The sequence below is a fragment of the Culex quinquefasciatus genome, chromosome 2 (assembly GCF_015732765.1).
Source record: "Culex quinquefasciatus strain JHB chromosome 2, VPISU_Cqui_1.0_pri_paternal, whole genome shotgun sequence".
NCBI classification, from domain to species: Eukaryota; Metazoa; Arthropoda; class Insecta; order Diptera; family Culicidae; genus Culex; species Culex quinquefasciatus.
Genome location: NC_051862.1, coordinates 215985715 through 216012135, shown reverse-complemented (window position 1 = coordinate 216012135; position 26421 = coordinate 215985715). Strand labels below are relative to the sequence as shown.

General features: G+C 36.9%; 2 protein-coding genes across 3 annotated transcripts in view; one reads left to right on the top strand and one right to left on the bottom strand.

Annotated features, from left to right (window-relative positions):
* The window catches only part of LOC6036013 (blastoderm-specific protein 25D), a 31602-nt gene extending 18764 nt beyond the window's left edge, over window positions 1-12838 (top strand). Inside the window, exons 2-6 of the mRNA XM_038257324.1 lie at window positions 622-1976; window positions 4587-6082; window positions 11127-11540; window positions 11604-11896; window positions 11957-12838. Coding sequence (XP_038113252.1) covers window positions 622-1976; window positions 4587-6082; window positions 11127-11540; window positions 11604-11896; window positions 11957-12234 — 3836 coding nt within the window. The 3' untranslated portion in view covers window positions 12235-12838. The remainder of the gene's footprint in view (window positions 1-621; window positions 1977-4586; window positions 6083-11126; window positions 11541-11603; window positions 11897-11956) is intronic.
* Window positions 12839-16235: 3397 nt separating this feature from the next.
* LOC6036012 (leucine-rich repeat extensin-like protein 5) lies at window positions 16236-25943 on the bottom strand. Of its 2 annotated transcripts, none has more exons than XM_001846064.2 (6): window positions 25708-25943; window positions 25179-25500; window positions 24953-25110; window positions 20856-21136; window positions 19603-20795; window positions 16236-16594 (listed from the first exon to the last, which is right to left on the bottom strand). In XM_001846064.2, exons 2-6 carry the CDS (start codon window positions 25348-25350, stop codon window positions 16458-16460), a joined length of 1941 nt encoding a protein of 646 aa, XP_001846116.2. In that variant the 5' UTR covers window positions 25351-25500; window positions 25708-25943; the 3' UTR covers window positions 16236-16457. The 2 variants fall into 2 exon arrangements, with proteins under 2 accessions (XP_001846116.2, XP_038113481.1); XM_038257553.1 differs by having other exon boundaries at window positions 19603-20792.
* Window positions 25944-26421: the final 478 nt, after the last annotated feature.

Genomic DNA, 26421 nt, shown 5'->3' with positions numbered 1-26421 from the left:
GTATCTGCCGCTCACAACTTTTTTAAAAGTTGAGGAAAATTGTGATAAAATGTTACAAATAAATGACAAAAATTAATTACAAATAGCTCGAATTCGCTCAACCTAATCCAAACCAAAACAAACCTCCAAGCGTCGGCAGTCGCGAATACCGCGCGCCACCTACGACTCGCTAAGCACCTTATAACTTCGCGAAGGTGCGAAAAAGCCCCCTTCCCGACGCTCCGCTTAACTAGTCTTAGTCTGGCTTAGGCTGCTGCTCTGAATTAAATTGTTCACCGGCGTCGTCGTCGTCGTTGTTGTTGTTTTCGCTGGTGTGAGTTTTAGTTATATCTACACTACTTAGTTTGCCCCATTGCCAACCCAATATCGACCACCAACCGACAGCGGGTTATTTTTTTGTCTTACCTATTATTTTGCTCGAGCAACTACCCGGGTGCAGTCACGAACGAACCGCGCGCACACAGGTTGCGCTGGGCCACCTTCAAAGGCCGCGTTTCGTCATCACAATGATAATCATTTTGTGTAAGGCTCTCCCCCAATTGATTGCGCTACGACGGTATCTTCTTCCTCATTAGATATTCTAACGTGTTTTTTTTCTCTCCTCTCTCTTTCTCCTTGTAGATTCCAGCGATGGTCAACAACAAATCGTGTCAACAGGTTCACCCACAAGCAGCAGCAGTGGTGGCACCTCTTCAGCGTCGTCCATAAGCTCACCGCACACAACGAAGCATCTTCATCTACCTTCACATCACAGCTACCAACAGCAGAAGCAGCAGCAGCATCATCACCATCGCAAGTCAGAGTCAAAGAAGTTGGAACCTGTTACCGAGTCGGTCGTCGTGAACGTCGTCAGCAGCAACTGCAGCAGCATAGTGCCATCGGGAGAGGACGAGCTCGGAACGTCGTCGTCCACGCCGGTGACGACCACGCCCAGCAAGCTGATCATCAACACGACCGACAACGACAACGAAGAGTCGTCCGATCGGGAAGTTTCGCCCAAGTTTGTGGTGGGGACGAAAAAGTACGGCCGGCGGTCGCGACCTCGCCAGGACTGCAACGGCTTCGACACGTCGTCGGACTTTAGCAACTCGGACAACGAATCGGTACCGTTGCCAGGGGACGCCCCACAAGAACCAACCGAAGAAGCCTCATCCACGACAGCTGGTGGTAAAAGTTCTTCCAAAGTGCAGCGTTCCGCATCGCAGAGCGACATTCACGGCTCGAAGCGGCGCCGCCCGCCGATGGGCGGAAGTAGGCTCAAGCGTTGCGCCTCACTTCCGACGCACCGCCAACGGCCGGCAGATTTCAAGAGTCGAATCGCGCGCGACCAGCTCAACATGGAGCACGACAAGATCGACAAGAAGATCTACTTCATGAAGCTGTCGGAGAACCTGCGCGAAATCTGGGACTCCCTCGTCGGCAACGGCCACGGTGACCTCCTCAACCAAAGCCAACTCGAGGTCGTGTGCGAACGGGTCGGCCTGCAGAAACTCCCGGCGCGACTCGCCGCCCAAGAAGTATTCCTCAAACTCAACCTCCAACCCATCGAGGGCATCAGCTTCGATGAGTTCATCTCCCTGCTGCAAAGTGATTCGGACATTCTCCCCATCAACACCCCCCACCCCGACAAGGACAGCCTACCATTGTTCGACGAAAGTGACAACTTCAAGGTCGTCGTCGGCGCGGGCGGTGGTGGTGGAGCGGACCAGGAGCTAGACCGCGACAGTGTCGAAGAAACGGTCGGATTTACGATGCGAATGCCGGCGGATTGGTCGGCGGCGGCGGCCGACATCGGTTCCCTCGCGGCGTCCATCATCGCGGACATGTGGGAGTCAGCGGGCATTGCGGAACCACGCCAGCTGCTGCACGAGATGGGATTCTACGGGGAGGAGTTGCAGGTGGCGGATCTCGTTGCGGCGCTCGATGACGAGCAGCAGCGGTTGGGCGATGGCAGTGATACGTCGGTTGTTATGAGGGTGAGTTTTTTTTTGCTGTGTGTCAATGTTTGTGCAGGCGCAGTTGATCGACCCACGCGATGATCGCGGGGTTGTTTTGTAGGAGGCGAGCTTGAAGTATTTTTTGTCGAGTTTATGAGTGCATTTTGACGCGGTAGATCGATCGGTAAAGATCATTTAGCCTTTAATTTAGTGACCAACGTTAGCCCAATGCAAATTTTATTTCAAGTTCATTTCAAAAACTAAAATCTAACAATCTTAAAATAAAAAAATATGTATGAATCTAATAAATTTAAAGATCATAAAATATATAATCCAAAAATCTAAAATACTAAAGTACTAAAATACTAAAATACTAAAATACTAAAATACTAAAATACTAAAATACTAAAATAGTAAAATACTAAAATACTAAAATACTAAAATACTAAAATACTAAAATACTAAAATACTAAAATACTAAAATACTAAAATACTCAAAAAAAAAAATCAAATTATTCGCTCTACAGCATTGCCTTGGCGTTCTCGATTGCGAGATTCCTACTCGAAACTAGGTGTTCGAAGGCTTGATTGTTGAGGCAATTGCAAACCTCTTTTTACACCTTAGCTTCCATCCACCCCGGGATTCGAACTGACGACCTTTGGATTGTTAGTCCAACTGCCTACCAGCGTCTTCACCGAGGCAGGACCCAGGGAGACGAATCCTACACCTGGACTGAGCTAACGAACTAACCTTTTTTAGGTTAGTCCGGGACCAACATTTACTTCCCTTCCGACGGAAGGCGTGATCAGACAAATCTCGTCTCGAAAAATGCCACCGGGACCGTCTGGGATCGAACCCAGGCCGACTGGGTGAGAGGCAATCACGCTTACCCCTACACCACGGTCCCGACACTAAAATACTAAACTACTAAAATACTAAAATACTAAAATACTAAAATACTAAAATACTAAAATACTAAAATACTAAAATACTAAAATACTAAAATACTAAAACACTAAAATACTAAAATACTAAAATACTAAAATACTAAAATACTAAAATACTAAAATACTAAAATACTAAAATACTAAAATACTAAAATACTAAAATACTAAAATACTAAAATACTAAAATACTAAAATACTAAAATACTAAAATACTAAAATACTAAAATACTAAAATACTAAAATACTAAAATACTAAAATACTAAAATACTAAAATACTAAAATACTAAAATACTAAAATACTAAAATACTAAAATACTAAAATACTAAAATACTAAAATACTAAAATACTAAAATACTAAAATACTAAAATACTAAAATACTAAAATACTAAAATACTAAAATACAGCAGTTGTTCGGTAACTGGGCGTTGTTTAACTGGGCTGCTTTTTAACTGGGCGCTCGATAACTGGGCCGTAGCCCAGTTAAAAAGCAGACAAACGTCAAAAAACCAAAATAAACCGAAATGACCGAGGGGTTAATGGATGCAAAATCATGTTCGATAAATAAATTAAGTTTTTTTCAAACTTTTATTTGATTTCAAGGCACAATTAAAGAAATATCAAAAGTGAGCATTGTAAATAAATTTGAGTAACTTTTATTTTTATATTTTATCAGCAAAATATTATGCATCTGTGGTCCCCTCGTATTTTTTCGTTCAGCCCAGTTAGCGAGCAGCATTCGGTGACTGGGCTACGTTCTCAGCCCAGTTACCGAACAAGTACTGTACTAAAATACTAAAATACTAAAATACTAAAATACTAAAATACTAAAATACTAAAATACTAAAATACTAAAATACTAAAATACTAAAATACTAAAATACTAAAATACTAAAATACTAAAATACTTAAATACTAAAATACTTAAATACTAAAATACTAAAATACTAAAATACTAAAATACTAAAATACTAAAATACTAAAATACTTAAATACTAAAACGCTAAAATACTAAAATGCTTAAAAAATAAAAGCTGAAAGCTAAATGCATAGAACTAGAACAAAAAATTAAACAATAAAAACCAACAACTTTAAAAAATACACTCTTATTATAAAAACTTCATTTTGATAGTGTTACCGTCTTTGTTTTCAAATAATTTATTTTTTTATTGGAAGTGGACTAAAAGTTGCAAGTATAGTGCATGCCGGATGTTTTTTATTTCGGATAAGTTATGATTTTTTTTGATAAAGTTAGTGATTTTTGAGGATCGATTTTTTTAGATCATTGCAAAAAAAAAAAAAATGATTAAATGCACACTTTTCAAGTTTCACTTTTTGGTAAATTTTTTCGACAAAATGTTTTTTTTTTTTCAATTTTTTATGTAATTTTAATCTAAACCGCTACTGCAATAAATATTTTCACATAGCTGAAAAAAAAAAATTAATTAAAAAACAATTTTTTGTTCGGACGTTGTTAATTCGTCCATTGTTTGCTGAGATATGGTTTAAAACTTATTATGTTGACTCTTTGAAATGATAGTCTTTGTTTTGAAATTGTCCTGCAAACCAAAATCAAACGTTTTCCATTTTTTTTTTCAAAATTTTCATTGTTATGCGATGTATGACAATGATGATTTATTGACAATGAAACAATGAACAAACTAAACTAACGTTTTGCTTTGCTTTTCCCTCCACTTCCAGGCCTCCCTCGCGCTCCACAAGGCCGAAGTGGCCGCCCTGCGGCAAGCCTTCGTCCAGCTGGTCGAGGAAAACAAGAAGCTCTACTCCGACAACAAGGAGGTCAACCACCGGGCCACGCTGCTCGCCCAGGAAGTGGACGAACGACACAACTCGCTGGAGAACTCTACGCGGGCCAAGATTCGTCTGCTGGAGCAACGCCACCACGAAACGGTCAAGGAGCTAACCTCGCAGTTGGCTTACGAGCGCGAACAGTTGTCGTGTTCAAATGCGGTTCTGGAAAAGCGCATCCAAGCGCTGGAGGCAGAAGATGGCAAGTCCAAGTCGGAGATGGGTCGACTGTCGGAGGAAAACGATGGGCTGCGAACGGAGCAGGAAAATCTGGTGAAGGAACTGACTGAGCTGCTTGAGAAGAACATCAAGCTGAACAAGGACATTGCCGAGCTGGAGGAGAACAACCGGAATGATCTGGATGACGGGTTCGATCGCAAGGACGACCTGGAGGTGCTGGAGTTGATTGAGAAGATTTCGATTCTGCAGGACGAAAACACCCAGCTGAGGGATAAGAACGACGAGTTTACGGCGGAAATCGAATCGTTGAATCTGGAGCTGGCCAAGTTTAAGCTGAAGCGAAGTGGCATCAGCCGGACCAGCTCGCTGGAAGCTTCACCGGGGGTGGCGTCGGCGGACGTTGGCGCGGGTGAGGAGAGCTCGAGTGCCGCCAGGAAGCGACAGGGCGATTCACCGAGCAAGGCGCGCCTTTCGGACGAGAGTCCACGGCTGGGCAAGTTCCGCAAGTGTAGCAACGAGCTGATGGAGAACGAGTCCGACTCGAGCGGGGACTGGATGGCGCTGCAGTCGGAGCTGGGAATGAGGGTGGACAGTGGAATTACGTCGTCCGGGATTTCCCAGGATTATTCGATCGTCAGTGAGTCCAGTGGAAAGGAGGAAGAAATTCGGTTGTTGAAGGGCCGAGTGGCGGAGCTGGAGAAGAAGTTGGAAGAGAAGAAAACACCGTCGGATGAAAGTGCTACGGAAGCGAGTGAAGAGTCTGATTCGACGGCGAAGAAAACAACAGTCGATCCGGTGAAGATAAAGGCACGCTGTGACGAGTTGGAAGCGAGCATGGAACAGCTCAGCAAGGAGTACGAAGCGTGCGAAGACTACTGGCAGTCGAAGCTGAACGAGGAGCGGCAGCTGTACGAGGAAGAGCAACGAATCGCCGACGACAAGTTCAACGAGTTGCTGAAGAAGATGGCCGAGTACGAGGAGCAGTTTGCCGGACAGGCTGTCGGCGGGGGCAGCAGCAGCAAGAGCGAGGACGGACGGCTTTCTCCGATCGAGGAAAAGGATGTACTGGAACAGCAGTATCTGGATTTGGAAGCGGAATTCCAACAGGCCCAGCAAATGCTCGAGGAGAAGTCGCACGAGGTGGACAAGTTTAGGTGTAGAATATTGGAACTGGAACAGCTGGTCAAATATCCGTCCGAGGCTATGCTGTGAGTATTGAGTTGTTGTTTGTTAAAGTTTTGTGTGAATATGGTGTGTGTATTTTGGAATGAATTAAGTTGGTTGTGGTTGTGGAAATTTAGAAAGAAATATCCTTATTTTTCTGTATGGTTCAAAAGCATAATTATATCTCTATTATATTTACAAAAAAAAAAATCAAAAATCAAAACAACAACGGTGTATTTTTCTTGGTGATGGCATAACTATAAATACTTAGCACATTTTATTGGCACACCCTTCACTGCTTCTTGTCTGTCATTATGGTCATTATACACGCTTAAGAAAATAAGTAATGGAAACAATAGGACAAATAGCAAATTTGAATTGTTGGGTGAGCAATTCCATCACTGGTTTCTCCATACAAGTCTGCATACGAACTTAGGAGCTATTTCCATCCTTACAAAAGTGCTTTGAAAACTTTCGAAAACCCGTATCTAGAAAAGCGATTTTCTGACCATTCTGGTATCTTCGACAAAGTTAAAGGTTATGATGGTTGTGAAAAAAATGCGAAAATGAAAAAAAAAAAAACATTCCCCAGATTTTTGATTCACTTTTTATAACAAAAAGTATATTTTGACAACCCGCGTTTGATTTGGAGCAAGGTTTCAACTTTTGAGGTATGGCACATCATGGACGTTTTTCTTTAGGCCAAGTTAGGCAATAAATATTGAAAATGAGTCTGTCGTGATCCTAAGGAAAAACAAATATTATTTCAAGAAACTTCAAAATGTTTATGGAAACAGAAGGTTAAACATAAGAAAAGGATTTAAAATGTTTTTTTTCTGCGTTGGTTATCATAGTTTCATGTCTAAAATTCCTATGTAGAGAACAATATAAAGTTCAGTTTTCGGACGTTTTTTTTCGTCTGTTTGCTTAGATATTTTGAAAACTTATCATTGCAAAACAACTGGACTGGTGTGAACTTTTTTCATTCAAATGTTAAAACCATGGCTTGTAATTTAAATCCGGATGTTTTTCTGTGTAGGATTGTATGGCATGCCAATCGACCTAAAAACGCTTTTAGAGGATTTTTTTTTCAAAAATATGTTTGTTTTTGAAGCGATTTCGATAGATTAGAGATAAGATAAGATTAGATAAAGCGTTTTTCGATCCAGTTTGTCATGCTATACAATCCTACAGAAAAAATAAGAAGTAATTTGCCAGGAAAATGGTTAATTTTTTACTTTTCTAAAAATCTCCATATAAAATCCGGTTTTCGGATTTTTTTTGACGGCTGGAAACCTTATCCATTGATCCTATTTGCAATGTAAAAAATATAATAAAAAAATTCAAGTTTTCAAATTCAAAATTCACTAATTAAATTTTAGTCGTGATGAAAATCCAATGGGAAGAAAGATTGGAAACAAAAAATATTTTTTTTTGACATTGAAATCAGGAAATGTTGTTTTTTTTGTTTCTTTCAAATTTTGTTGGTTGTATTTGTTGATACAGTACAGACTCGATTATCCGAAGGCCTTGGCAAAGTTTCACTACGGATAATCGAAACTTCGGATAATCAAATCACGACAATTTTTTTTGTTCTCATATTTTCGATTGTCAAGCTATAGTACGATCCATGAACTACGCTAAAGAGTGATTAGGAATTTTTTAATCCAAGATGGCGGCCAGAATGGCGGTGATGAAATATTGTAAAAATACATTAATTAAAAAATATTTTATAAATACGTAATTCAATAGGCAGTCAACTATTCAAATTTAACAAAAAATGGGTCACGTAATTCTAATTTACTGTTAAAAACAAAAAAATAAAAAAAGATTTTTTTTTCATATTTCAATTATTCCATACAAACGAAAATCGTAAAATCGAGGCTTCGGATAATCGAGTCTGGACTGTATTCTAGATGTTTTATTATTTTTTCTAAGGTTTTTATTCGATGAAATTATCGTCTTCTAAATTTTTCCTAATTTGTAACAGGGGAATTAATTAGAGTTTTGATTTTGTACAAAACTCGAATTTTCATGAAATACCTTATTATATCGGGATTAATCAAATTTTCATAATTTGCAATATAGGTATCACATGAAGAGACATTTTGTTTGGATTTTCGCATTTTTTTAATTATATACCTTTTTTTCTTTGCAACTACTACAATTTTCTTAAAATACCGAAAAATCTCAAATTTCCATTAATAGCAATATGGGTATCAAACGAATTTTGTAAAGTTTTTCGAAAGCACTCAAATTTTTATAATTGGCAATTTGGGTATCAAAAGATACGAATTGTTGCTTGTATTTTCACATAATTAATGTTTTTTTTTGGTAAATTCCGTAACATATTTTTAATTAAATTCATTTTTTTTAAGTGTATTTTGTGAAAATTTTAATTTTCTATAACAAAAAAACTCTAATAAAGTGGAGTTTGATACCCATATTGATAATTATGAAAATTTGAGTATTTTCGAAAAATTATGGTATTTTGTTATATTTTTTGTATTTATGCATTGAAACTTACTATACAGCAATTCCCCACGAAAACAGCATGATTCGAAAAAAAGTTCTCCGATCGGGCTCAAAATTTTTCTGGGGGATCCTAAGCCGAAATAATTAGACCTGTATTTTTTTGTTTGGCCATTACTACGCCGTGTTAGGGTGGTGCGAAAAATGGCAATTTTCGTGGATTTTTGCAAAAGAGCAGTTCTCTAGAATTTCGGTCATTCGATTTTTTTGTAATATTGAATGTTTGGCCCTTTTGAAATGTTGTCTTGATTTGAAAATTTTGAAAATAATGTTTTCGAAAAGATCGGAAAATTTTACAAATGTTTCATATATTAACATTGAAAATCGGACCATAAGTTGCTGAGATATCGACATTAAAAAATGGTGGGCTGTTTGGGTGAGACTTAGAAAACATTAATTTTCCTGTTTTTAAACCTTTGCATTGCAATATCTCAGCAACTAAAGGTCGTATCAACAAAGTCCGAAGAAGCAAAATATAGAGAATTTTTTCAGCTTTTCAAAAATATTTTTTCCAAAAGTGTGCAAACATGTGCACTAATTTAAAAAAATGAAAAACTGCGACTATTTTCAAAAAAGTCACCTAAATATGGATTTAACTTGAAAACGGTGCACTTTATCAAAATTTTACTAAAGTACTTTTTGATTGCAAATTTGATTTTACATCGAAAAATGAAGTTGAAAAATTTTGCGACCAATATTTCGATTTTTTGAAAAAATAAGTATTTATTAAAAAATTCATAACTCGGTCAATGATTTTTTGCACAACCTGGAAATTTCTGAAAAGTTGGCATTTTATGTCCTCTAAAACATATCAAAAAATAAAAAAAAATAAAAATAGTGTTTTTTTTGCAAATCAAGTTTTAGTGATAAAAAGTTAAATAAAAAAATCATCATTTTTTTTTACCGTGTATCATTTTTTTCCAGTGTAGTCCGTATCCATACCTACAACTTTGTCGAAGACACCAAATCGATCAAAAAATTCCTTCAAAAGATACAGATTTTTGAATTTTCATACATCATTTCTATATGGACAGCTACGAAATTTGTATGGAAAATTATATGGACAAACTAATGATGCAAAATGGCTTCTTTGGGCATACCAAAGGCACCAAAAAAGTTTCAGCCGGATTAAAAAATACAAAAATTTAAATTGAAGAAAAAAGAACGATTTCGTAGAGAATTGCTCAAAAACCTATTTTTTCAAAAAAATCATTTCTCCGCGCCATTTTATCCGATTTAAGCTGTCCTAGACGCAAAAGAAAGGTGATTAGTTTGGCTATTTGGGAAAAATAGTAAAAAGTTTAAAAAATCTAGCTTAATATTTGAAAAGGTTGAATGAAAACATAAAATGCTGTTTTGAAGGTCTCGGGACCAAAGAGCCTATGTCTGAAAATATTTTTATCGGATTCCTCGGAAAATTTCACATATCATATCAAAAAATGGTGTAGTTATGTTTTCGATACTCTGAGATACGATTTTTTGAAAATAAAAACTGGAGTTTTCGACGCGCCACGCGCAGAAATGGGAAAGTGACGAAAACGGGAAAAAATCGACTTTTTTCACTAAAACTAAAATGTCAGCGATGACCTTTGCATGTTAGGGTACCAAAATTTTCTTAATTAAAAGACGCAACTTTTGGTACCATAACATTTACAGGTCATCGCTGACATTTTAAAGTTATCGCAGTTTTAGTGAAAAAAGTCAATTTTTCCCCTTTTCGTCATTTTCCATTTTTGCGCGTGGCGCGTCGAATATTCCAGCTTTTATTTTCAAAAAATCGTATCTCAGAGTATCGAAAACATAACTTCACCATTTTTTGATATGATATGTGAAATTTTCCGAAGAATCCGATTAAAATACTTTCAGACATAGGCTCTTTGGTCCCGAGACCTTCAAAACAGCATTTAAAGTTTTCATATGACCTTTTCAAATGTTAAGCTAGATTTTTGAAACTTCTTACTATTTTTCCCAAATAGCCAAACTAATCACCTTTCTTTTGCGTCTAGGACAGCTAAAATCGGATGAAATGGCGCGGAGATATGACTTTTTGAAAAAAGTGGTTTTTGCGAAAATCGACGAAAATTGCCATTTTTCGCACCACCCTAACACGGCGTAGGTCACCCTAATGGCCAAACGAAAAAATACGGGTCTAATTATTTCAGCCAAGGATCCCCCAGAAAAATTTTGAGCCCGATCGGAGAATTTTTTTTCGAATCATGCTGTTTTCGTGGGGATGGCTGTATATTTAAAAAAATAACTTTGTGGAAGCTTTGAAAAATTAAAATAATTTAGTTGGATTAAGTCAATTTAAGAAATTTATTTAAAAAAATACTTATCGTGCGTTATCGTCAAAAAGGTTATCGTCGAAAGAAATATAGATCTATCGTTAACATTATCGAGCCTCGCTGATTTAATCTTTAACAACCTTGATATTTTCATAATAGTTCTTCAGGAGAGTTTTTTTCAACTGTGATTTTCAATCCAAACAATTTAATTTCGTTTACAAAAAAAAGGAAAATTCCAAACATTAAAGCAAAACATCAATTTCTCCTCCAGCGCCACCCCACCGCGCATCGAAACGCCCGAAATGGAGGAGAGCCCGGCCAGTTCGCCCATCAGCTACCTCTGGAACCAGAGCACGATCCAAGCGCCGGCCACGACAACGACCCGCGACTACCAGAATCCGAACTGGTGCCAACCGCTGAAGGTCAGTACCGGCACGACCACACCAACCCAGCAGCAATGTGATGATCCCGCACAGGACCAGCTTACGGTGCAGGAGGAGGAGCCCGGCTTTAGCAGGACCATTTCGCCGATCCAGAAGCCGGCGTCATCGGTGACGGGTGCCAACTCCACTACGGATGTGACCTCGTGTGGTGGGGACGCTGGGCAGGATGTGGGCGACTGCTCGGACGTTTGTTCGGTCAAGTCGGCGAGGAGTACGCACAGCCTGGCGTCGACGCATAGCATGTGAGTTTGTGGGTGGGTTTTGAGTTGGATATTTTATTGATTCTGTGAATTATTTTTCGACAGTCACAAATCCGTGTCCCAAACGGACGTCGCCATGGTCAGCCAGGAGCAGTTGAAGCACCAGCGGTTGATGCAGCTGCAGCTGCAGGACGAGATTAAGGAGCTGACCCACCAGCGGGACTGTCTGAAGATGGAGTTCCAGCAGATGACGGAGGTGAAGCCATTCCTGGCGCGCAGTTACAACAAGACGGCCCATCCGAATCTGACGCAGAAGATTCAGCATCTGGAAAACAAGAACCGGCATCTGAACGGGATGTTGAAGCAACAGCAAGCTTACTCCGAGCAGATTTTGCACCGTAAGTTGGTGATTTGAAGTGGTTTGGAACAATTTGTAACTTTGATTTTGTATTTCTTAGGAATCTGGCAACACCAGCGCAGTGAAATCGCCGAAATGAGCAATCGACTGGAAGCGCAAAGCATCGTGATCGCCGACCAGGCCAAACGGCTCGCCAGCAACGACATCCTCGTCAAGGATCTGTACGTGGAGAACACCCACCTGGCGGCGCAAGTGCAGCGGCTCGAGCAGCAAAAGGTTCGCGCCACCCTGCTGCAGCAGTACACCCAGGCGGCGACGTCCGGCGGTGGCCACCATCCGCATCCGCAGCTCAGCGGCATCGTGCCCGGTATGCCCTAAGCGCAAGTGCGCGCGAGGGGAATTTCTGTTTTAATGTGTCATAATTGTACGATTTTCTTGTTCGGTTTTTACGTTTTTGCGAGCATTCAGTCGTGCTTGTGTGGAACAATTTTTCGAAAGTTTATCACACTTGGTTGTCAAGTGTCAAGTTTAAAAGGTAACGCGCACCAAAAGAAACGAAAGAAGGCGTTTTAAAATATGCTCCTCCTCACTGTCTGTCAGAACGTCTGTGTGGATTTATTTTTTCTCGTAAATTGCTTCTGTATTTATATACGATCCACTTTGAAATTATTTATGTGAACAACGCGTTTCTCGTAGTATTGTTGGAAACATCCAAAATTCTTACATATATAAAATATATACAATATTTATTTTATACCTGATTAGATAGTGAATACTTGCTTCAGTCTCGTCGAGAAGACAGAACAGAACAGAACAAAACAAACCTAAGAAAAAGTGGCAGATTGAAGAAACCAAACACTCGTCACATTTATACCGCACCTCTGATAAATCTGATTGCAGGCAACTAACTTCTTCTATCTAAGCACTTTTGCTCTACCAAAAAATAAAAGATGTCATCACAACACGCTACTTCAGCACATCACATTCTTGCTTGTATTTAAATGGCATTTTTTGATAACACCATTCTAAACAACTCTTTTTTAGGTGAGCAATTTTTTGAGACTTTCATCAATGCAAAAGTTTATTTTTCTATTACGATAAAACTCTACAAACTGTTTTGATACGAATAAAGAAGTTATTCTTAAAATGACAAATCGAACTATTTACGGTCACATTTTTGACTTAATCTTCTCACATTGGATTTGCAGTCGAACAGTATTTTAGTTTAATTCGGGATTTTTTTTTGTTAGAAAAATGGGTATTATATTTGAAAAGGACAGTCTATTAGAATGATCTGTCCTGTACAATTTTTTTTAAGTTATTGTACCTCTGCAACATTTTGACGGAGTAAACCTTAATTGCTACCAAAAATTTGATTATTCATTGATAATTTGTAAAATCAAAAGTTTTTTTTTGGCGTTCGTTCCTTGATTTTAAGTCAAACTGGTCTATTTTTTATTTGATTTAAACCATCGAATACACTCATTTGAGCGGCCAGACTTACTGCATTACACATCGCATGAGACAGCAGATTCTGTGAACGGATTCATGCTTCAAAGAATCAATAAGAGAGCAAGGATGCGTGGACTTACCGTTCCAGACGCTAAGAGTTATTTATAGGTGTAGTGGTGTTTGGTGTGAACGAGGACCATTGGGGAAGGGATTCCGAGAACTACGCAGTGCTCTAGAATTTCGCAAAAAAAAACTGATTTTAATTTGTGTATTTTTCAAAATTGCAATGAAACTTTATCCATTGTGTCCTTATGTCCATTTTGCATCAAAGTCCATCAAAATGTGCTATGAAATCTGTGTCTCGAGCAGGGATTTTCTGATCGATTTAGTATTGTCAGATGTTTTTTGGCCAAGTTTATTATCATTCAAAAAAAAGTTTTTTAAGGTTGTATATTTTGATAAATTGCATCGCTATTGAATCATAGCCATTTTTAAGTTAAATTATTCAACAAAATTGTATTTTTTCAGCTTTCAAAAACATGTTCATACTTGTATATATTTGAAAAAAAAGAAAAGCTGAGAAATTGTTCTAAAATTGCCATTTAGGGCATTGATTATGCGACCTTTGGTTGCTGAGATATGGATTTGCAAAAAAATAAAATTCACAAAAAAATGTAAAAAAAAAAATTGAACCTCAACTTTCAATCGATGATATCTCGGAAACCATCGCACAGTAGTCCAGATCGCAAAATTAAGTGGAAAATAGATTTTCCGAAAAATTGTGAAGTTTTGGAGCTTTCGTGTCTTCAGAAGAGTTGATGCAGATTAGGGTGATTTTAAAAATCTAACTTTTCAGGAATATTTTTGGGAATTTTTTCGTCTTCTAGAAAGTTGTTGGGCTTGCCAATTCAAGCAACTTTGTCCAAGACACCAAAATTTTATCTCGTAATATACGCCTTTTACGACCAAATTTATAGAAAGCATCTGAGCAAACCTTCAAAAATCAGTTATTTGAACGTGGCAATTTGGGGTTAAGTTTTAGAGAAAGATGATATTCGGGGTATTTTTAGAGCACTTAAAAACGAACATTTTTATTTTTTGACATGTCAATTTGGACTTAAGGTTCAAAATTTACAGCCAATTTAATGTAAAATATACAAATTTAAAACTTAAATATCTCGAAAAGGCGCAAAACCTCGATCCACAAGCTGAATATTGTTCCTTGACCTATTTTAGTGATGTTTGCATGGGAACAATAAAAAAAAATGCATAAAAAACCCGAAAATTTAATAGAAAATTCAATGCTCTACAATTTTGTAGAACATATCAAAACTGTAAACCTAGATCCTGAAAAGTTATTAGCAATTTAAAAATGTCATTTCTGAAGGATTTTTTTCAAACTTCATCGGTATCAATGGGTTAATCTCTGCCAATTTCGCTCAAAATTGGCATAGACGCTTAAAATAACCCAGTGCAGGGGGTATTTTTTCTGGGCACCCTAATGTAGACTTGTATGGAAAAATTATCGATTGAAATGGGGACTTTGGTCATAGCAAAAGTAATGTAAAAAAATAACAATATTTTAAAATACAATAAAAAGTATCATTGGTCGAAGTCTCTAAGATTTGTTCCACCTAACACTCGTTTCTTTTTCAAGTTCCTAAGAGTTTTGTACTCTTGAGCACGTTTCTGTTCAATCAGAAGAAAATGCTCCTAAAAAACTCTTCTAAGGAAAACAGTGCAATTTTGCGCACCGAGGACTGGACTAATTCACTAAAAAACATATTCAAGCATCCTGTCTGAGCAAACTTGTTGGCCTTACTGTGAAATGTTACCTATATATTTATTAACAACAACAAAAATCTCCTACACTCACAAGGCAGACTTTTATCAACACACAAACGAGTTTTTTTTGCCAATTTACGGAATAGTTTATTCGCCACACGGGTTCGCCGGGAACCCTCCAGCAATTGGCGTCAAAGACCTAAGCGTATAAAAAAACATGTTATATTCCTAAGCAAGTTACTAACTGAAAGAAACACCGAAAACTCCTTGTCTTATTAAACTAAACAGCAACAACTTTAAAGTAGCTAGCAAACACCGAATAAACTAAAAACTAAACAAAGGTTCTAAGCAACATTTCATCCCAACATAAAACAAATGCCATCATCTTTCCATAGTTGCAACAAGGTTTAGTAGAAATAGAAGAAAGACATTAGCAAATTAGACAAACTAACAACAAGACTTCTTTTTTTGGGGTAGGCAAGACATTTTGCAATATGTTTGTGTTGTGCAACGCGCCTAGATGTAGTGAAAGTAAAAATAATTCAAACGAAATTGTTCGTTGTTAGATGAAATGGAGTTAAACTAATTAATACACACTCGTAAAACAGTTGATGTCAAATATCGAGAGAAAGATGGATATTATTTTAATACACTTCTGATTTTACATCGACTTTACTTCGTATTTTTGTAAATATTTTTTACCTATGAAAAAGCAAAACTACAAGTTTATCAGTTTTTACCTTACAAATAGAAACAAAAAAGTGTAGTGAGAAACCTAAAAATATTACGAAAGAAACAAAACCTAGTGTTGACTGTTAGTTGCGTAGTGAGAGTAAATTATTTCAAAAAAACACATTTGGACAACTGACAAAAGCATTGTGCACCGCATTTGTTGCCGGTCTAAAAAGACATATAAATTAATAGACGAAACAATAAAAAAGACTTTATTAAAGTGAATTGTGCGTGTGCATTGGTGTGACTGCGTTCTTCGAAAGCCCTCTCTCTCTCTTCCACAGCTAATTGGGTCACGGAATTCGTCGGGCAAAGTGTGGGCGCAGTTAATCTTGTGTCGTGGGAAATTCTCGCGGACTTTTACGATGATTGAGTGCGGGGGTCGTTTCTTTCAAAACAAACAGTTTCGCCACACTTTTCGGGTACCTATTTTATTTTCAACTAAAAGCATACCAATTCTAAACAAAAACAAATCCGTATGACAGTGTAGCTTTTGCTTTTCCCCTAAAAACAACCAGGTGCAGTCTGTTATTCTAAACGCAAAAAAAAAACACGATAAAAATGTTCCAATTTGTCAACTAAATTGCGCTAAATAAATTCGATAGCCGCTCTCTCTCTCTACAAATAAGCGTTTAGAGATACATTCCGTTCACGAGGAAGTCGGCGTCGTGAGCGTACGACGATTTGCCGCCCTGCCGGCGGATCCGGCGTCGGGCCACCTTCATCCGGCAGCCGATCATGATGGCGAGCGCGGCGGTGAGGATGGCGCCTGAAAGTGGACAACGACAAATATAACGTATTTGTTAGTTAACTGTTTCATCACATTTGCTTAATTTATTTAAAAAAAAATGTTTTTTTTTTATCAATTTAGTTTTTTTTTGTATTTTTGTAGTTTGTTATTTTTGAATTTAATTTTGTTTTTTTCGCAATTTTAGAAAATTGTATTTTTGTGGTTATGTAATTTTTAAATTTATTTTCGTTTTTCTTGATTGTATTAATTAGTTTTTATGTTTTTTAATTTTAAATTTTTAGAAAGTTGTTTTTTTTAAATAATTTTGTATTTCTGTGTGTTTTTAAGTGACATCATGTATTTACATTGTCTTAAATATGATAAAATTATCTAGAATTTTTAAATCCAAAATGGCGGCGATCCCGAGCAGAGGGAAAAAAACTTCTGAATCACATTTTTTGATATTTGAAAATACTAGGCCAATAACATTTGATGTTATTTATAACAAGATTTGTTATTCGCCGTTATGATTTTTTTGTTATTGGATTGTTATAACAGACTAAGACATTTTAAGTTATTCTTCGAACAAATCTTTGTTATTATTTTTTGTTATTTTAGCAACTAATCCGATCATCCCAATAACAGTTTGAGGTATAGACAAATCCAGCGAAAGCTCTACGCTGCTTTTTGATGGTGAGAGATTTGACAGCTCCCATACTAAATGTCTCGATTTTCATACTTTTTGTTAATTATCTTTTAAAATAAAATACTTAACATATGAAAACTATATATTTTTGGTGCCCAAAATTCCTGCTGAATCGAATGGTGTACTTATCTCGATTGCAAATTTTTTGAGCAGTTTTCATTTTAATAATATTCTAGACACATTTTGTGCACCTAATCAATCAATACTTTTATCATAAATAATCATTTTATTGCTTAAAATTTAGTTTTCCTGAGCTCCCATATTCAAATACATGGAAGCTGTCATTTCTAACACCATTGGCCACCTAGCGGCCATTTCAAACTGGATTCATCTATTCTTCCATAACAAAAAATGTTATTCCCAAGTTGTTCTGGCTTTCAATCAATATCAGACCGATAACAAATTTTGTTATAATAACATAAACTGTTATTGAACTCTTTTGCAAAAATGGATTTTGCAAGAATATTCCATAACACTTTCTGTTATTTTAACAGTATTGAAATGGCATGTATTTTGTTATTAACGTCTGCCCAGGATCAACTATTGAAATTATGCATTTTGTAATTTAATAGGCAATCAACTATTCCAATTTGACTGAAATAGGATCGCAGAACTCGACTTTGATTTTAAAAATAAAACAACCAAAAAATACAAAAAAATAATGTTTTTTTTTTCGTGATTCGATTATCAGAAGGCCTATGATTGTACAATAACCTATGTATTTGTATTTTATGTTTTTTTGTTGTAAATTTGGGATTTTAATTTTTTAATTTCTGTATGTTGGTATTTTTAATTTTTGTAATTTAGAATTCAAGTTTTTTTTTCTAATTTGGAATTCAAGTTTTTTTTTCTAATTTGGAATTTAGGTTTTTTTCTTGAATTTTTGAAATTGTAAATTCATGATTTTCGCATTTTTTTTAACTTTTGTATTTTTTTTTTAATTTTTGTGTTTTTTTTTAATTTTTGTATTTGTTTATTTGGTGTTATTTGTGTTTGTGTATTTTTTTATTTTGGTATTTATTTAATTGTTGTATTTTTTTCAGATTAAGGTTTTTTAGTTTTTTTTTTATATTTTTTTTGCATTTTGTTTTTTTTTTATTATTTTGAAATAATTTAGCAATTTTCGTATTTTTGAAATTATGATTTTAATTTTATATTTATGATATTCTATTTGTTTTAAATTTTTTGTAAACTTTGTATTTTACTTTTTTGGTATTTTATTCGTAGCTTTTGCATTATTTTATTTTTTTTATTTTATTTTTGTAATTCTGTGTTTTTGTGTGTAGGTATTCGCGAATCTTTTTAAATTTTGATCTCTTGAATTTATAATTTTGTTTTTTTTTTTGTATTTTTGTTTCTTGTTTTCTTTAAATTTTTGAATTTTGGAATTAAGGCTGTTGCTAATTTCTATGTAATTTTGAGTGCAATCTGCTAAAACCCATTTAAAGTGTCCCTGACGAGGTGTTTAGATTTCCAAAAAAGTGTTCCCGTGGTTTGTGGATGGTCCCCTATCTATTATTTGCATCTGCTTTATGGACTTTTTGATTTTAGTACAGAGATATCTTTTTTTACGCCTACGCCTTTTTTTAAAACCTACAAATTGCTTTAAAAAGATTGTAAAAATGTTGTGTCGTTCCAGAGAAATCGACAAATTAGAAAATCGTAACGCACCGCGTAAAAAGAGGTTTCCCTATATTTCTGTTATTTTCTGTTATGTTCTGTTATTTACATTTTTATAGTTTATGATTTTATTAAAATATTTTTTTGTAATGTAGAATTAATATATTTTTGCTCTTTTTTGAATTTGTCATGTTTTTTTATTTTTAATAATAATTTTTATATTTTTTGTTTCTTTATTTTTTTGTATTTTAGTGACATTAAATTTTCTGTTTTTTTAGTTTTGTATTTTTGTGTTGATGTATTTTTTATTTATTTATTAATTTTTTTTAATTTATGAGTTTTGGTTTTGGATTCATAATTTTTTTTTTCAATTTCTGTATTTTTGTTCTTTCTTATTTGGAATTTATGATTTTTTTGTGATATTTTTATTTTTGTAGTTTTGAAATTTTTTAATATATGATGTTTCGTATTTTGTTTTGTATTTTGGTATTTATGGATTAAATCTAGGGTTTTTTTTAAAAGATCCTTTAAACGATTGTCTTTCATATGTTTATAGGACTTGTAATTATCTATCCTTGTATTATTTTTTTTTGTTATATTGTATTTTTGTTATTTTGAAATAATGAATCCATTATTTAAAATGTTGGTGTTAACCCTTGAGTAGAAATTGCCAAACTAAATTCGATATTTCTCAAAAAAAACTAACTTTCGTCAAACTCACCCAACGTCAACGAAAGCACCGCACCTCCCGGCCGTTCCGCCTGCCCGTCGTGGTCGGCAAACTCAATCTCCAGATCGTTCCGCAGCATCTTCAAATGCTCGTGCACCGGCGGCGCCGCGTGCTCCTCCCCGTGGGCCTTGTCCTTTTTCGCCGTCTTGGCCTTGTTCTTCTTCTTGTGCTCGTGTTCGTGGTCGCCATGCTTGCGGTGCTTGTGTTGCTTCTTCTTTTGCGTTGCTTCCGGCTTTTCCGCTTCCTCTTGATCTTCGCCGGAGGTGGCTTTGCCGTCCTGGTACTGATCGTCGTACGTTTCGTACTCTTCGGAGGATTTTGCGGGCTTGTGAGGATCGGATTCTTTGGGGGTATCGATGGGGGTTTTCGATTGGTCATTGCTGGTGACTACCGGAGTTGCAACGGGTTGAAGAGGTTGTTGGGGTTGGGGTTGGGGTTGCTGGTTGGTTTGCGGGATTGGTTGTGGAATTGATTGGGGCATTTGAGGCTGCTGTGGCCACATGGGTCTTTGAGGCGGAGACATTCGAGGATCCCACTGCTGTTGCTGGGGTGGTCCGGATTGGTAGTTGCCTGGAAGGGGCATGTACTGATTGGTTCTTGGGATGTTCGGGATGTAGCTGGTGTCTGGGATGCTGTCCGGATATTGCGGAGGTGATATGTTCGACTGGAGTTGGAGACCTCCCTTGTGGTTAAAGATGCGACTGTCCTGAGTGTCGATGTATGACGGTGGCATTTCTCCAAGCGGCCTCGGCCACGGCTTGGGTGCTGTCATCGGATCTTCTCGGTTGTGGATTTGCTGGAGTCCTCTCAGTTCTTGCTGCTGGAGATCTTGTTGGAACACTGGTTTCGGCATCGGCACCGGGTTCATCTGCTCCATGGTCAATGGTGGCAGCACCGGTCTCTGAGGCTGCTGAACCGGAATCGGCTGGATGGGTTTCACCTGTGGCACTGGTTGAGCCGCAGGTCGTCGGCATTCCGGACCCTCGTCGCTACCATCCGCGCACTGCGGGATTCCGTCGCAAGCGTTGTACACGGCAATGCACTCGCCTGAGTGGCACGGGAACTCGTAGTGGCCACACTGGGCCGGCGTGGACGGCCGCGGAGTGCTGCTCGTGGTCGTCGCCGGCAGTTGACCCAGCTGGACGCCGAGCGGTGGGATCAAAGTCGTGGTCGTTTGATCACTACTTGGAAATACAAAAAAGGGTCATTCTGAGCCGCTTGAATTAAAATTTCAAAGTACAAACCTGGGTCTGGTGGGCGGTTTCGGTGCCTTCAGATTGACCAGTTCCATCTCGTGTTGGGAAAGTTTGGGCACAATAACTGGGGTTGGGGCCTGCGCTGCCTGCGATTGGGGGTGTGCCAGCGAGTGGATCTGGGACACCAGCGGTTGGACGGGCTGGGGAGGCGGTGGTTCCACCACGGTAGGAATCTTCAGTACGGCGCTCGTGTAGTTGGAGTGGTGCGTAAATTTGCAGTAAAAGTTGGATGGCGGGCCGCAGTTGAATAGGAAGCAGGTGCCCTGGTTCTGGAAAAGAAAGAGGGTGTAAGGTTAAAGACGTTAATGGTATTAGAGTCTGAACAATGGTTACAATATTATTAATTTGGGACGGGCTGGCTATCGAGTTTGTACTCTGAAAACTGGCCCTTCGGTTGACCCTCAGATGCAGTCCAAAGAAAGCATCCGGAAGAACTTATGGTTAGATTACGCCTCAAGTTCCTTCTTGTCATTATTAGAGGTGGGCAAACCCGCTCTTTTTTAGGAGCCGCTCATTTTCGTTCGCTCTTAAAAAAGAGCCGCTCTTTGAACCGGCTCTTTCGCTCTTTTTTCAAAATTTAAATGAATACGTTTTTTTCAAGAATCGTGTGATTTTATAAGTTATTTCACATTGGACTTTTATAAATTTGGCCATACCAAATATTTTTTGAAGTTTATGTCCCTCAACTCTGGCCAAAGTCACAAAAAAGATAATAGCAAGACATTTTAATGAAAAAAGAGTTTCAAAATGCATTTTGCACATCCCCATTAGTTTCATTAGTTTTCAAAATATCGAAGTATTGATGAACTTTTTTTTAAACCGAAATGCTTTTTAATTTGTTTTCAGTGGATAAGACTTCTATTTTCATTAAAATTAGAACGTTTTTTACTTTAATGAACTATCAGTTGCACACTGAAAAATTTATTTAATTTTGTTTAGAAAATCGTTTACTTTTGGGATTAATTTTTATAAGCATTGACATATTTGAAATTGCATTTTCAATTCTCAAAAACAAATTTAATGTTTCATTTTTCGGAAATACACAAAATTATATTTATAACAAAAATCATGCCATATTGAAACGGTTCTTTCACAAAACCGGAGTTTGAAAAAGAACCGCGGTTCTTTTTTGTGAGTCACGGTTCGTTCGCTCTTTTCAGTGAACCGGCTCTTTGAGCGGTTCGCTCTTTTTTTGCCCACCTCTAGTCATTATTAATGATTGCAGTACTTTTGAGAACCCCCGAAGTGTATTACATTCATTAAAGCGGCCCGGCCTACTGCGTTGCATTAACCGCATGAGACAGATTCTATGAACGGATCCCACATTTCATAGAATCATCAGGGGAAGAAGAAGAAGCCGGGGACATACCGTACCAACCGGTTCGAGTTATGTATAGATTACAATGGTGTGTGGTGTGTAGGGGAATCGTTGGGGAAGGGATTGTTGTATTATATAGTAAAGGACCTTGTGATATTATTTCACCACTACGGATTAATTCACTCAAGGAATATTAATACTTTGGTGGCCGAATGGCTAGAGCATCCAACTTCCAATCCAAAGGTGTGAGTTTGAATCCCACCTGATTTCCTATGCGTTTTTTTGTTCACATTCAAAGTTCAATTACAGTCGAAAAATTTCAAGGAGACCGGTCGGGAATCGAATCCTGAACCTTCCGCTTATGAGGCGGGAGCCGTAGCCATTAAGCCACGGGCCGGTCTTTGCACGAGTCGTAAATTTATTAAAGGAGGTTTACCGAAAAAAAAGAGATTTTTTTGCAGTTCCGAAAAAAAATCCCTTTAAATTGGTTGTTTTCAGTGAAACGTTTTATTCAAGATTTAGATAAATAAGTGTCAAACTCCAAAACAGTAGCGAAAAAAATACTTTTCTGATTTTATGATTGATTTGGTGTCTTCTGCAAAGTTGTGTGTATTGCTTAGAACTTTTCAGGAATAAAAAGTTACATGAGCAACACTCTACTGAAACCGGAAATGGATTTTATTTGCATGAAACATTCGTGAAATTATCCGATCTTTTTGAAAACAATATACAGTCCAGATTCGATTATACGAAGGTTTGTATGGGACTTCGAGTAATCGAATCACGAACAAAAAACAAATTCCTAATTATTTATTTTTTCACTTTTAACATTTAATTCCCATTTTAGTAAGATTTGTATTTGATTGCCTATTAAATTACAAAATGTTTTTTTTTAATATTTGATCACCACCATTTTGGCCGCCATGTTGGATTTAAAAAAATCTAAATCACTTTCGCCCAATTTCGTACTTTAGCTCTACAATCAAAAATAAGACATCGACAAAAAAACAATTTTACATAATAAAATGAGGTCAAAAAAATTATGTATAAAATATCCATTTTTATAAAAATCACATTTTTTTAAAAAATGTATAATTTTGCGGCAAAATGTTTGACCATACTCTATGGCTTTAACGTTGCGGGGTTTTGTCCCCTAAAACATATCAAAAAATCTCGAAAATAATAAAAATACCGATTTTGGGAAACAATTTTTTTTCGTTTATCTATTTTTTTTATTGTCTCCAACAATATCTACAACTTTTCCTTTTTTTGATCAGAAAATTTCTTCAAAAGTTACAGATTTTCAAATATTTACGTACCATTTTTGTATGGGCAGCTGCCAAAATTGTATGAAGGCTTGTATGGGTGAACCAATGACACATAATAGCTTGTTTGGTCATAGGTTAGGCCCCCACAAAGTTTGAGCCAAATAAAAAATACTAAAAATAAAAAATGCTCGAAATTGGCCCATTCCGTAGAGAAATGCTCAAATCTTTAAAAAAAATCTTTATTTAGACTTTTCACACAAAAATTAAATTGCGCAAATCGTTCAATCGTTAAAATGTTAATTCCGCATATTCACTAAACGGGAAATGTCTCAACAGCAGCATCCGATGGCTTGCCTTGAGAATAATACACAGAAAAAAAAATCGTGGTAATATTACATCTGGGAAGGGGTACATCTTTTATGTCAGAAAAAAGGTGTAATTTTACCTCTGGAAATGTGTAATTTTACAACTTTTCTGGTGTAATGTCACTTTTTCAGTCTAAATTGAGGTAAAATTACATCATAAAAGAGGTAATATTCAATCTTCCAAAATTACAGCTTCCAAATTTACATTATTTTTTACTTGTAGTTTACTCCCCGCGACACTTACGCAACCTTGTTGTTTAAATTCGAGCAAATTTGGTCAAACGATCAATTTGATCGAGTTCCACAATAGGGCTGGGAAAAAGAGCCTTCGGTTTCGCTACCTTTTTCTAAGTAAGTCAAGCATCAACATTTCCCGTGCTACGCATCCTTTTTCCTTCCCGGTGAATGGTGGAGATGGGAGCGGCCGGCAATGGATGGCTTTCATGGTGCTGCCTGTCCTGTTCTGGTAGAATTGGTTTTAATTCCCTTTAATCAATATCTAAGCAACGTGGGCTGGACAATCATCACATATACATGACGAAATCCAGTCTGCTACCCGCTAAGATCACCATCTCCATGCGAATGCGAATGCGAAAAATTAAAGTGCGCAAAATAGCACTTTTTGAAAATTCTCGTTTTTTTATTCCAGTTTTTGAGCTAAGTCGATCAAAATGAATTGCCTTTTTTCTAAATATCATATTTTTAATAAAACCTTGAAGAAGCCGACATTTTTCTTTATTTTATTTTAAGATCATATTTGAAATAGAAGTGTTGATTGAAATTGCACTTTATAAAAATATAAATAAAATCGTCTATTGTTTTCAAGTCACCTAAAATTGTTTTTTTTTGTTTATAAAGTTTTTTTTTTATCTGAAGAAATTTTGGCAAACCTTTTATAAACGCCTTTCAAAAAAAAAAAATCGAAGAATTGGCAGCACTGTCAAATGCATTTTGAGCAACTTGTGTCATAGTTAAAAAAAAAGATTTTTTGCCATGTAAAACACATTCAAAACTGAGTTTTTTTTTCAATAATGGGAGCCCACCAAATTAGAAACTCAAATTAAAGTTAAATAAAAAAAAAAAACAATTTCAAAAATGTGGAATTTCATAACATTATGCAGTAACTTTTCGTACCTTCTCCTCAAACACAAAAACGTCGCAATTTTCCGTCTCGCAGCACAACCGGAGGCACTGCTCGCGCGAGTTTACGTCGGCATCGTCCAGAAACGTGGCCCCCATCGCGCGTGACTCCTCGGTGCGGATAATCGTATTTAAGTGGACGTCGAAGCGAACTTTAAAACAAAATAAATCGTTAATTAATTAATCCACAACGCGGACCAATAGCAAAAACAACACTCACCGAGACACATTTCCAGATCCATTCGTTTGGCGAGCGAATGTGGCTGCTGTTGCGCCGGAAAACTGTCCAAACCTTGGCCCGCGACCTCGGCGGACGTTCCGAGCAAGGCGACGACGGCCAAGGCGAATAAGCACCACTTTCGAAAAGTCCAGCTGACGGCGGTGGCGTTCATTTTTTTTTTGGGCTATTCGGTTTAATATTTTATGTGTGTTTTTGTATACGATTTATTTTTTGCGTTGCTTTTCGATATATTGGGTTATAAATTTAGTCATCAAGCCAATAAATATACATTCGATATAATAAGCACAATCAACTGATGTATCTGAAAGCGAGAGAGAAAAAAAAAGTTGAAAAGATGATGATTAAAAATGCTCCACTCGTAAAATTGTCATCATTATGAGTGGGTTCCTTATTTGGCCAGAAGAAGAACATCAACTTTGCCTTCTCTTGCGAGGCTGTTGATTGTCAGGTTTGATCGATAATTGCCCTTTTCAGCAAGGAAGCAGGGAAGAAAATCCCCCAAACTCACCTAAACAGCTGCTCTTTGGCGCAGAAATATTACCAAAAACTACACTTTTAATCGTTACACCAACCTCGCCTACACTAAATATGATACCTTACACTAAAACGCACCAATTTTCCACACTTTGGAAAACACAAACGACGTTCGACGCTGCCTTTTTCCCACGAAATTACGCGCGTTAGAGATTTGTGGAAGTTGGGAAATGGCTGCTCTGAATGAATGCTCGTTGGTTGGTTGACAGAAAGGAAAAATCGATATCGGATGAACCCTCGCGTGAGGGGGAAAAACTGTTTGTTGTGTTTCGTTTGTGGAAGAGGGGGACCCAGGAGGGGAGCATGTATAGCAATAGTAAACATAAACATGGGGGCTTGGTCCACGAAGTTGTGTTGAGATGTACTTGTCGAAAGCTTTTGACGAAAAAACAAAAAAAGGAGCAAAAATTAACTCTTATCAAACCATTCGTATTTCTTTGAAAACAATTTTAATAAGTGTTTAAACTCTGTTATATTGTTGATAACACTAATTTACAAATAAAAATATTTTGAAAGGTGTATTTAAAAAATTTTTGCTATGGCATTATTATTATTATTGTTTAATACAAATTTCGTTTCGGTAGCCGAAACATCCAAATTTTAAGAAATCTGTCGAAAATATTACCGATTAAAAAAACATTAGCATGACATTTTTTATTTCTTGTTTTTTGTCAAATACATCAAGCTT

Bases quoted from the DNA above. Each gene is read 5' to 3' on its own strand.
- LOC6036012 (XM_001846064.2), bottom strand. From the start codon at position 25,350: ATGAACGCCACCGCCGTCAGCTGGACTTTTCGAAAGTGGTGCTTATTC. The intron at 21,137-24,952 runs GTACGAAAAGTT...TTTCTTTTCCAG, and splicing joins TTTTTGTGTTTGAGGAGAAG to AACCAGGGCACCTGCTTCCT. The intron at 20,796-20,855 runs GTTTGTACTTTG...TGTATTTCCAAG, and splicing joins AAACCGCCCACCAGACCCAG to TAGTGATCAAACGACCACGA.